The sequence below is a fragment of the Limanda limanda genome, chromosome 19 (genome assembly GCF_963576545.1).
Source record: "Limanda limanda chromosome 19, fLimLim1.1, whole genome shotgun sequence".
In the NCBI taxonomy this organism is placed as follows: Eukaryota; Metazoa; Chordata; class Actinopteri; order Pleuronectiformes; family Pleuronectidae; genus Limanda; species Limanda limanda.
Genome location: NC_083654.1, coordinates 12779513 through 12792674, shown reverse-complemented (window position 1 = coordinate 12792674; position 13162 = coordinate 12779513). Strand labels below are relative to the sequence as shown.

Sequence of the window (13162 nt, the reverse complement as noted above, 5' to 3'; positions counted from 1 at the left end):
ACATTGTTTTTTATCAGAGAAGTTCAAATTCCTCTCTGTCTCATTGGCGGCTTTAGCACAACACAGGCTGTTGTGTCATATCTGTTTTATCAAGTGAGGTCACGGAGGATCAAGGAAATATGTGATGACACTGGGGTGTGTGTAACACCCACCACGTCATGAGGAAGTTTGTCAAGTGTGTTATTTAAAGGCTTACGTGGCAGGGAAATTTCAACGATACCGGATTACAAGGAAGGAGAAATAGTTTATACTTGTGGGCAGGAGACGGGATGAGATCACACAAAGAGTCCGTTTCTCAACACCTCACCTCGGTTTACTGCTCACCACGAAACTCTCTGCTGTGATCCTCACTCCAGCTTTCAGCTAATGTAAAGGAATCTTATGTTTTGGATTGGTCACACTGTGAAAGACCAAAGTATAGATAAAAGACAGTGTTTTTGTTTTAGAATGGTTGTGTGTCAGACTGTGTGTGTTAGACAGTTTTTCTTTCCTTTGGACTAACTATTTCAGATTTTTGATGGTAGCCAAACTAAGCTAACTGGCCACTAGCTTCTACTGACGTCACCATAGGTTGTATAAAGATGGACGGCCCCACAAAGGTGAAGTCAAAGGGTGTTGAACTTCAGTTTCAGCCATAAATCCTGCCTCCTCCATGTTAGCAGATGGGACAACGACCAAATTAAAAAGTGAAAGTACACATCAAATACCTTTTTCTCAAAGATGGTTTCTGGAAATTGTAAGTAGTTGTTATCACACTGAAGGCAGGAAGTTTTCAATTAAGGTTTGAATTTGTTTTTGGAAAGAAAAGGTTGAACTATGTTTTTTACATACAATTTTGAAAACCCGTGGTACAAACATCCTCACACGCTTTTGCACAATCAATCTCTCGTCCTGTCGACATTTTTACTCAACCAATTATTAGCCTACTTTTTTTGGGGCCCTGTTGTCATCCCCGGCTCTGACGTGTTAGGCAATCGTCAGCTTGGCAGCTTCCCAGCAGCTGAGGCACTCCAGCTACCCTGCTGACACCTAATCTGACTCTTTTGTTCTCTTTCGCACATAAACACACACACAAATGCAGACATGCAGGCAGGTATTTGCATGTACACACGCACACCAAACACTTACGCAAGCCCCGACCAGTCATGCCAAGGGTAGTCATAATAACACACAGAGAGTGGCACACACGCCACGCACTTATAGGTCAAACCGTGATTCACAAGGAAAACTGGATTAAAGGTTTATTTGAGTTTAAATGGTGCGGGCGTTCAATGTTTGATGAGTTGACCTTGAGTTCCATCCGTTACTGCTGAAGCTAAAGAAAAAAAGAAGAAAAAAAATAGGAACAAGCGCTTGCTCTCCCTCACGTATTCCTGGAAAAGACGCTGACCCATTATTGACATTTGTGTGTTTGAGGAGTTAAATGTTACATTACGCAAAGGTCAGAGAAGAGTAAATGGTTGGAGGCAGAAATGGAGAGAGGGAGAGTTTTTTTCACTCGCAAGGATGGATTTGAGAGCGCTGAGGAAAATGAGAAAGTGATGAAGAGCCGTGTGCGGAGAATTCTTACAGGGAAACCTCTGAGGCATGCGGTCGAGCTGTGTAATGCGCAGGTGTTTGCAAGGCTTTGAGTGTGTGTCTGTGTGTGCGTCTGTGTGTGTGTGAAAGAGAGAGAGAGTCAGAGAAGGAGACTAGCAGCTGTAATAAAGAAAACGTCTGTATGAAAATGAAAAACTGATTTTTATTCAACTTTTCCACACATGTTTCAAATATACAGTACATATTTACATCTTTTTATACAATGAATATAACTCTTGTGTGTAGCCTGTCTGGACCAATAAAAAGCCCATAGGTTCTGTCACAAATACATAATTCACAGTGCAATACGAAGTTTGTGCACCCGTGTCCGTTCACTCTACGCGTCACATGAACGTGTGACTCACTAATGAAAATCCTTAACCTCATAAATTACGTTTCCTGCGAGGAAGAACCCAAATTGTCACAAGTCCGTTCTAATCTGGTATCTCAGGCAGATGAGAGAAAATATTGAAACGTGGTATTAGCCGACTGCTTGACCACAACATCAAATGCACAGCGCTTCTCAGATATGCCAGATTCAGTACCATTGTCAAAATTATTGTACCAGATTGAAATAGCTGGCTGCAGACCTGCAGTAAAGCTTAACGTCACTGAAACGCTGCCTCCGTCCGTCACAATCCAAGATAAAAGATCATTTAGAAGGTGGTACATCACGTCACTAACTAGGATGACTAGTCTCCATGGATCCACAGCTTTCAACGGCAGAAATGAAAAAAAAAAAGAGGAAAGGGAAAGAAAATGTACCATTTAAAGAGGTGAAACAGTCGGAACAGATTCTTCCTGCCAAGGTCAGGACCATTCTCTGCAGACACGCCGGAGCGTTGAGTCATCATCAGACAACCAACATCAAACATGGCCTGACTGTGACTGATTCAGAGCCGTTCAGTTTATGAAACACAGTGATACAGGCACAACACTCGGCACAGCTCGGCCCTGTTAAAGCAACACAGCTTGAAATGAAGCTCCAACAGAAATGAGGTGAACTGGTCCAAATCGCTTCGTTTTTTTGGGTAATATGTTTGATTTGGTTGTTCTTTAACTGGATATTTAAAGTAGAGAAAAGGCAGATTGTACCGGAGGGAAATACCTCTTCAATTGTCCGTATTTTCACTTTCTCTGTGTAAATCCTGCTGTAAAATGCCGTCTGCTGAGGCAAGATGACCCGAGTCTTTATACCAGAATTGCTCTCAGCTTTTATTTTTAAACCTTATGCATTAGTGTTAAGGTTTGTGTCTAATTGCACACAGAGCAGACACAGTGACATTTATAATGTTCAACCCTGTTAAGCGACACTTTTACATGAAGTATTCGGTATGGAGCATGCTTTCGAATGAAAGCTTCAGGATTTCGTTGTAACTGTTGGCCTAGTGTCACACTTTCTGAGTGTGTGTCCGTGTGTGTGTGACAAACTCGTCCCACTTTTCTCATGAGTCTTGCACCAGTAACACCCTGCCTTTCTCAACCTTCTGTGCATGGTGTGAGATTTGTAAATGCTCTCCGTTTGCCGAGAGGTTGCCAGATTGGCAGCGATACACTGCCGTGGCGTCCCGCTGAGTGTGACACATCAGCCCGCTGCTGAGCATCTTTCTCACTCTCTGTCCCCGCCTGATGTGAGACATCAGGCTTGTGTGAAGGCCGTCCTCGAGCCGCTCGGTGAGTCAGCCGCTGACGCCTCCAGCCCGGTCAGAGGGTGAGAGGAGCAACATCCTGATACCCTCGCCTCCCCTTCAGGATTAATCTACTGCTCTCTTGAGCCTAATGAGTCCAGGCGTTGGTGACCACTGTTTTCCACAAGTCACATCTCTGTGATTCACCCATCGTAGCCTACAGAGATTATTTTCTTAACATAATCTGGCAAGCTTGAGTCCTTGTTATTTCTTTTAGCACCAAATAATTTCAAAAAACACATAGAAACACAATGAATAATCATTGTGAGCAATGCCCTTAGCAAGTAACACATATACGACAACAAAATACAGTACAGTAAGTTTTCGTCGAAGGTTTGAGGGTGTATGTACACACAACAGTAGACAACTGACTTTCTAAAAAGTGCCAATGTAAAGAAAAACAACAACGATGAATCCCTCATTTTGTTTTGGTCCCTTAGCCATACTCTGCTGAATCAAGTCCGTCAGCAGAACAAATCATCCTCCTCTTCCACGTCAAAGGACGGCACCATCTGTTCCGCCGAGCTCACTTCCTGTTCACCCAGGACGCCTTCCTGCGACGAAGGCGGCTGGTGGAACCACGGATGGGCGAGCAGCTCGGCTGCCGTGAGTCTCTCACAGGGTTCTTTCCTCAGAAGGCTCTGGAGCAGACATTTGGCCTTGGGTGACAAGCCCTCTGGCAAACAGCACTGGCCTCTGCGGATTTTGGAAAACAGTGTGGCCGGGTCTGGGTCGTGGAAGGGGTAGCGGCCAACCAGCATGGTGTACAGCATGACCCCCAGGCTCCACATGTCAGCCATCTTGCCGGAGTAAGGCGCTGAGCCGCTGAGGATCTCCGGGCTGACGTAAGCGGGGCAGCCGTGGGTGTCGGACATGGAGTCGTTGTTCGGGTCTTCCAGGACGCGACAGTCCTCGAGGCTTTCGAGTCTCACCTGAGTCCTGTGAAGGGGAAAAAGACACAATAAGGTCAGAAGATTTGGCGTGACCTTTAAAAGCATTGAAAGTGTCTGTTAGCTTGTTGTCCTCTTAGCCTCGGTCCCTCTTTGACGCAACCGCTGCTTTAAGCGAGTGCGAGTGCTGAGAGAGATGCCATGGCAGTGACTTCATCTGTTATCTTGAACAGCAACTTATCACGTAAGAACATCGTGTTCATAACCTCATGCAAATCTGCATTTCTGAAGTAGATCACTTTAGCTGAATGTCATGTTGAAAATTAGGTTCCCTGAATTCCCATGTAAGACATCTTGCAAAGCACACAGTGTGTTCTTTGATTTGATACGCCACCGATTTGTGCGTGTGTGCACGTGCGCGCGCATGTGTCTATTTCCATCAGTGACTTTGTTTAACACTGTCAAACATTTCAGGGATCTGTTAAATGTAAGTCGCTGATTGCATCATGGAAAAACAAGCATCTCCTTTATCCGTAAGCTGCGGACAGACAGATGGACGGACAGACAAACACCCATAAATTAAACACACGCACACACACACACACACGCACACACACACACACACACACTCACACGCACACGCACGCACACACACGCACACACACGCACACACACACTCACACACACACACAAGTGAACTTGCTATGACCGAAGTGCACAGCAGTGAGTCCTGTTTGAGACGCTGAGCTGCCTAAGCACATTTCCAATGACTTCCCGGCACACACACATGCTCACATAAACACACATATAAATATACAACTCCAGCCCCCCCCCCCCCCCCTGCTCCTCCTCTCACACACACAATGCTATATTTAGCCATGTTAATGACAGGACGTACATCTAATTCAGTACTAGAGCAATTAAGATTGTGACAGTGTCTTGGTAGAATGAGACATTCAGAACTCAAACACTTGCAAAATGAATAATGGGAGTCAGAATATTACTGAATAATTTGGAGAGGAATTAATTTCCCACAGCAACAGACAGGCGATATTCAAATGTTTAATCAAAAATAAATTGTGCCTGTTTAGATTGTCTCCCAGACATGACACAAGGCTTGAGGTTTTTTTTATCAAGTCAAATCCACAAACACCGCAGACGAAGAGAGATGTTTTCGGGGTGGGGGGGGGAGACCCTGCGAGACGCTTCAGTCGTCAACACAGAGTGGCCGCGGAGAGATAAACCGACCAGCCGGAGAGACGATGAAAAGAACGCCAGCACCAAGGACCAAGATAGACGGCGACTGATATTTAAACACCGAGATAGCGGAGGAGATAAGTCAGGAGAGGAGACAGAGAGATGGAGACAGAAAAGGAAACAGAACAGAGAGAGTTAGAGGGGTGGAGAGAATGACTCATCCCTCTGTTGAGAGTACATATCTTCTCTCCTCCTCTCTCTCTCTCTCTCTCTCTCTCTTTCTCGAGCCGAGGCTATCTGCACCTGGGTCCCACACTCGCGGCGCCAGCCATCCCATAATTACCCTCAAATGGCTGTTGCCACATCAGTGACGCACGGGAAGGCTGGCCTGCCAGTGAAGCTCTGCATGCTTCGCGGTGCTAGTCACCTTCCCTAAACTGACTTTGGTGTGTGTGTGTGTGTGTGTGTGTGTGTGTGTGTGTGTGTGTGTGTGTGTGTGTGTGTGTCTATGGAGATAGCATTTGTCAGATTGTTGTGACTTTATCAGTTGCTGGCTTGAGCGCTGCGTCCTTGGCCAAGACGTTGCATCACAGCGGGATTGTTGGGATTTGAAAGATGCCCGATTGTGAATTTGACACCGGATAAATGATGTCACGCAGAATCTCAACATGTCGAGGAGACTTGTGTGTTTTTTTTAAGTGGATGTCGGTGAAAAGTCTGGTTGTGATTGGAGCAGCAGCAGCAATCTCAGGGTGCACAAAGCAGATTTTCAGGGAAATGGGAAGTCAAGGCCCCATGATGTCAAGCAGCCATTTAATGTTATCATCCAAATCTGCTGCTTGGTGCTTGCAGTCACTTCACAACAGCGTTTCGCCATCCAAAGAAGTAAAGAGAAGTGAGTTTTGAAAAAAAAAAAGATACCATCTCCAGGGTCAAGTGGGTCTTGTGGGTCAGTCCTTCGGCATTAATGTTGCAATGCTGTCACCAGGCCAACAAAACACTGAATTACAGGCACCCGAGCAATGAACCACAGCTTTAAAGCTCTGAATGTGCAATCAGCACACACGCAGTACCAGCATGCGTTTACAGAGACACACATTCACACTCACACACAGAAGAGCTGACAGAAAATGAGCTATGCAGCCCCCCCCCCCTCCTCCTTTTCCCCTCCGCACATATACACTGTGACTCATCCCTCTGCAGCTGTATAGCTATCGGAGGGACACAACCAACTTCAACTTCTCTCACAGGGCTGTCTGCACTCATTCATCCAACGTGACCCTTAGAAGCCAGAGGTCGTGGCTGGAGAATGTTACTGTTGAACAATCTCCATGAAAAAGGGCCATTGGAAAAGCCGGAGAAGGGGGGGGGGGGGGGGGGAGGAGGGGCTTACAGGAAAAAGAGTGACGCAAGGGCAAAGAGGCGACAAATAGTTTTGTAAGCATGGGTTTTGTGTGTCTTCCTGACCAGAATGCAGTGCTCAGAGATGCAGAGAAGGCGTGTGTGTGTGTGTGTGTGTGTGTTTGCGTGCGAGTTCCAAGCATATTCCTGTGATCCTCGCCTTCCTGGACGAAATTGTATTGTGAATGAATCCTTGCTGGATGAATTCAGTTATTGTGCAGCACAGTCATTACGTTATTTATTCATAAATTATGAGTAATACATATATTCCAAGATATATACGACCACAGAAGGGGGATGATTGTCTCACCAGCCTCGTCTAGCAGCTCGGCCAAACTACCACCCACCACCTTCACACATGCACACACGCAAAACAACAAACGCACAACTCACACACACACACACACACACACAAAGAGACACATCCAGAGTGAGAAAGGGAGACAGACAGAGAGGGCGGAAATCTGGGAAGCAATTCAGTCTGCCTCCACAAGTACAGAACCTCCTACTCTATCTGCACCCACGTTGAGATCTGCACACCCCGGCCTGTGTGGATCAGCTGCCATGTTGGCTCTGTGCACGTCCCACTACTCGAGTCTGAGAGCATCCGAATAAAGTTAAGTGACGATATTAAGGGCTGGATGGAAATTGGTCTGGGAGAAATGTGATGTGGAAAGCAAGTGGTGAGAAACTTTTCTGGTTTCCTGGGCGACGTCTGACATCCTGCCTTCCCCACATCTCACCTTTTCTCGTCGGTGAAGACAAACTTGCGGAGCTTGAGGTCCCCCAGCACGATCCCGGCCTGGTGGCAGTGCGCCACGGCCCGGGCCACCTGACGGAAGAGCCTGCAGGCGTGCTCCTCGTCCAGCCGGCGACAGCTCTTCACCAACGTGTGCATGTCCCCAAAGTCTTTGTCCAGGAACACGTAGGCCTTGCACTCGCCAAGGATGATGTCCCTGATGCCGACCACATTCCTGTGGGCGGGTAGTATCCCGTAGGCTCTGATCTTTTCCTGGTACACCCACATATCAAAGACCTGGGAGAGCGATGGGAGGAGGAGGAGGAGGAGGAGGAGAGGGAGAGGAAGGGCAGGGATGCAGGATGAAAATTAGGAAGAAAGAGAGGAAGAGGGAGGGGAGAGTGAGGAGGAGGAGGAGGAGGAGGAGGCAATGGGTCAGTGTGTGCTTAATGATCATCTAAGGAAACAACCTTGCAAATGTGGCAGCGAGCTAAAAAAAAAAGGAAAAGGCGCATGTGCTTTGATTTTGCAGGAGCATGATAAATTAATCACCCAAGTGTGAAGCGATTAACTTTATTACTCAACAGCAGTCCAGAGCCTGCAGGTCCATCCAGCAAAGTCAACACTCGGATCTGGAACAGCTGAAGGGCCCTGAGGTTCCCAACGATCCTAATCCTGAGAGTTGTTTTTTTTTTTTGCTTCCCATGTTTGCATTTTTCTATCACGGCGTGGCGTGTTGCAGTGACGTGTATGCAAATGAGAAGGGGATTGACAGTGTGAATCCAGATAGTGTCACACACACACACACAGACTATAGGTGGACTGTTCTAGCACGGATCAGGTGGGGCATGCTTGGCTTTTAATGTGTTTTTAGGCCACATATGAAACCGATTGAAAATAACGACTGCGCCAGGATTTCAACCCATGAAGAAACACTTGTCATTACGCAAAGTGTGACACACATGTGGTGGTGGAAAAAAAAAAAGTCGTCGAGATACCGATGACATGTCAGACTGTTGAGCAACGCGCTGTCTCGAAACACCATTCATTCAGAGAAATTGCACAACAACGACTGGAGGGGGATTGCGCATACCTTGCACAGCAGCTCGTCGCCCGTGTCGGTGTCCATGGCGCTGTGCATGCTCTCCCGGTCCGCCAGGGGCAGGAGCAGGAACGGTCCTATCCGGGAGGGTCCCTGGTGGGTGGCCGGGGGGCTGTGGGGCACCGGGGTGGTCGGGGATCCGGGCGAGGGGCTGAGGAGTCCGTGCGTAATGCTGTCGCCCGCCTCGGAGCTCAGCCGGGCGCACTTGGCCGGCGGCTGGTCGTCCGAGTCCAGGCGCTTGTGCGCGACCCGCACGGCGCGGACGCAAGGTGCCGGGGACCCCCACTGCAAGTTCATCCGGATGGAGCGGTTCACCATGACGGACAGAGAGAGAGAGAGAGATAGAGAAGGAGAGAGAGAGAAACCGGGGTTCAGCAGGCGTCCTCGGAGGGTTACATCAAACTGCACCCAGCGCGCTCCATGCTTCTTCTGCTCCGTGCGAGAGTTGAGACGCAAATCAAAGTTCCTGCGTAATAATCCAAACCCCGCGTCCTCCTGGAGAGTGGATGCTGCCCGCGGCTCTGAGGGGTGTGTGGAGCTGAGGTGAGAAAATCCTGATCCCCCCCTCCAGAGCCAAGAGAGAGAGAGAGAGAGGGAGAGAGAGAGCGAGGGGGAGACCGCCTCACACTCGCAGAGAGGCAGAGAGTGAGTGAGGGAGCTCCGGTGATGTGGAGCTCGAACACTCCTCCCGACCAGTCCAGCCTCCTCCTGCCTGCTGACACAACCATTGAGCAATCATCCTGTAGCGGCAGCGTCTCCAGACCAGCTCTGATGAAACCGTGTGTGTGAAGCTCTGGACTGTGCATCACACATTCAGCCTGTTGTTTCTCCGGGTTTGCCATTATGGTCTGGATTTCTGTTTGGACCTCCCAGGTTTTAAGTGAAGAAATCATCCAACATTTATCGGGGCTGTTTCTTCAAGCTCACACGCTTTTTAGACGATTAACTATCTCTAAAAAAAAAAATCTTTCCCTGATACACTTGTTCCTTCTACTCAGATTTAAATCATAGAGATGGGTCAATCATATTTCTAACATCCATGCACAATCCCTGATTCAGTGTTACCCTGAGCTGATATATGAGCTACAGCTATGACCGTGAAAGCAATGAAAGTTCTGAAAAAAGGCCAAGATGTAAACATGCAAACGTAAATCCAGCCACCTCCTCAATTAACAAACATGATTGAACAATGATGAATAATTGATTTTTTTCTATAAAGGGGCCACAATTTACTCAGCGGGTTCAATCATATGTCCAACATCCATGCACAACTCCCAATTCAGTAAAGTGGATATTTTATAGTTTATAATTAGCTCTATAGCTGTGAGCAAAGCTACACATAATCAGAATCAGAATCAGATCAGAATTCTTTTAATTGCTAAGTATATTTGCACATACAGGAAATTGCCTTGGTGTGGTTGGTGCGCTGTACATAAATAACAATCAGATATTAAACAACAATATAAAACAAAACAATATATACAGTAAGAGAGTTATGGGCACGTACAGTGCTAAGGTGCAGAGATTTTCTGGAATAATCATTGAATATATATTTTGAAAAATGTTCCTTGTTCAAGTACATTGTGTAAAGTAGCGATTCTCAACTTATCTGAATTGTCATATTTATTAGTATTTTTCTTAGTAAAGCCATTTTCAGACATGACCTTTCGAGGAGTTCAGTGTCTGTCTGAAAGCAGCTTAAGTGACTTGAGAAGACGACTGAGGACAGGGGCAGTTCAGGGGCCAGTCAGGCTTCAGCTGGGGCCCGTGCCCCCCCGGCCAAGCCTCTGAATCCGCCCCTGCTTCTATTGCCATTCACCACTTGTAACAGTCTCTCCTAAATCTCCAACCGTATAGACCTCGAGTGTGAACGTGGCCAGCACACATACTTCCAGCGTATGAGCCTCCAGCTTTATCATCACCATGATATTTTCCCATGCTGGGCCTGTTTGTTATGTGGATATGACTCACCCCCATAAAGCCTTATTGGTGCCGGGGTATATAAGCATTCACATAAAATATGCCAGTGCAGCTCAGTAAACAACAGCAGCTGGGCGCCCAGAGACGCTGATCCGGAGTTAAAACTACACGTTTGCCCAAATAGCACGAGAGGAGCGAGCCGACGCTGGCAATCTGTGTGAAAATTGTGCAATATTCTTGAAAAACATATAATCAGTGAACTATGGACTATTACTTAAGGATGTTAGAAGCAGAAATTGAAGGGCGACGTGCAATATGTAGGCCAGTCAGTTGGAAAAGCATTTCTGTGATGAGTGTCGAGATGAACTGACAGCATGAGGTAATTGAAAGTGCATGTGTGTGTGTGTGTGTGTGTGTGTGTGTGTGTGTGTGTGTATCAGAGTGTGTGTGTCGGGGTGTGTGTGCATACCATGACCATGTGCGTGTTGCGCAAGATTTCCCTGTTTTTCCCCTTTCCTCTGCTTTATGATGAACCAGCACAGTGGCGGCAGTAAAGGCTTATTGAGCGTTCACTAAAACACAGAGCAGCAGCTGGCCTGTGTGTCTGTGTCTGTGTGTGTGTCTGTGTGTGTGTGTGTGTGTTTGTGTACGCACTATCAACCCTCTTTTGTGCAGCCCCCTCCTGCCAAACAGAAGCTTGTATGTCGTTCCAAACCATTTCTCTTCCCATTTGCAGCACAGCTCCTTCCCCGAGAGGTTACTCACTCAACCGGGCCACATGAACCTGTCTCTGCACTGACGAGCGGCGGATTCCACAGAAACGATGGCCGTTATTTTTAGGCCTTGTATATGTTTCTCTTTGCGGTGGTCGTCCCACAAATAATGTGACTCACCGGCTTAATGGATGTGTCTGTGTCTCTGTGTGTTTGTCACGTTGTCGAGCAGACACACGAGCAGGTTCCCTCTGGGGTTCAGGAGGCCGAGAGGTTTGTTGTTATCTGACGATAGCCTGGAGTTGGTGTGCACGTGCATCAAGGTGATGATGCTTGTTTGTGGCTGCTTTGTGTGACGCAGTGTTTAGACGTACGCTGGAAAAAGAGAATTTTTTGGTTGTAAGCTGCGATAGAACAAAGTGTTTATTTCTTGTCAAGGTAACTGAGAGTTTGCAGTGGAATCGTTTCACAAGGTAACACCAAAGCCTGTGTATTACTCCAGGGCAAAGTAGTTTATTTAGGTGGATTCCAGCGTGTACCTCATAAGTTACGTGGGTGTGTGTTATGTGTGTGTACACAGGGCCTTCGTGGGATTGTGATTGCATCCCCACGCCAGAGAGCGATAAGAGAAAACAGTATTTAGGGCATGCTCTCCCTTGTTATAATTAGCTGAGTCACTCTCCACCAGCGGCAGTGAAGAGAGGCTGGGAATTGATCCGCTCTGAGAATAGTTCAATTTGCCCTGGCTGACAGCCAGGCATCACCACCAATTATTCTTCATCACACGTAAACACACACAAACACACACACACACACACTTGAAACTTCAACTTGACACGTCCAGTTAGTTACGAAGGGAGACGCCACTTGATTGATTGGATCAGTACTTGACGTGAAAATAAAATCATGATCAGTGTTGACACAAGCAGCCTCAGACATGTGTGTGTGTGTGTGTTTGTGTGTGTGTGTGTGTGTGTGTGTGTGTGTGTGTGTGTGTGTGTGTCTGTGTATGTGTGTGTGTGTGTGTGTGTGTGTGTGTTTGTGTGCGTGTGTATTGGACTGTGATGATTGGCAGAGGTCTGGTAATGATGAAATGAGCCAAACAAATACAAACACTGTCTTGTTTTTTTTTCTGTGAACTGTTGTTGGCAAAAATTCCTGCTGTTTTCCACCTTTGAATTATAACCACGAGGCTGATGCTGAACATTTTTTCGACTTGACTGCTTGTAATTGCTCATCGTTTACGTCTGAACATGACTCAGCATCAACCGCGACACTGTGACAGTGAGCACTGCCTGCAAAACTATGACAAATATGACCGGTATTTAAATTACACCTGACTTTTGAACTCGTCATCTGATTGAAGTTACGTGACGATAGACGGAAGTTCAGTTGCTGTAAACAACAGAAGTCCATTATCTTCCTCTGCTGGTTTTACACACACTGCCGCCACTGTTCTTCTTCAGATATTCTTTTTGTAAAGTAGAAGTTGTTTTCTGAAAATGTTTGGTCGTCTGCCACTGCACGTTGTATCTCTGGACAGCGGACAGTTTGCTGTGATGTAGAATCAGAGTGTGAGAGATAGAAGTTGGCCAGTGGGTATTCAACTATATCCCTGCAATAAAAATGACTGAAATTCTATGAAAAACAAAGGTTTTGTAAGACTTCAGTCCACAGGCCTCTGGTCCTCCTTATATTTTGATACAAGCTTCCAGACTCTGTGAACTGTGTGAACCCAAATGTCGAGGGCTCATCCAAAATTAGTCATCATACCATCTCCACCGAATATGCTCCATATTTTCACAACCTCGGCCGACCTGAAGGACAATCAATCAAACCAGGAGCCTAGATGGGAGATTGTTTCATGTGGACGGACTCCAGGCTGTAGTCTGGCCAGAAAGTGCTGCCTTCCTTTGCTAGTAATCCCAATCTGT

At 46.8% G+C, this 13162-nt stretch overlaps 1 protein-coding gene across 1 annotated transcript; it reads right to left on the bottom strand.

Annotated features, from left to right (window-relative positions):
• Positions 1 to 1721: 1721 nt before the first annotated feature.
• Positions 1722 to 9245, bottom strand: trib1 (tribbles pseudokinase 1). Its single transcript, XM_061092593.1, has 3 exons — positions 8587 to 9245; positions 7498 to 7790; positions 1722 to 4205 (listed from the first exon to the last, which is right to left on the bottom strand). Exons 1-3 carry the CDS (start codon positions 8911 to 8913, stop codon positions 3731 to 3733), a joined length of 1095 nt encoding a protein of 364 aa, XP_060948576.1. The 5' UTR covers positions 8914 to 9245; the 3' UTR covers positions 1722 to 3730.
• Positions 9246 to 13162: the final 3917 nt, after the last annotated feature.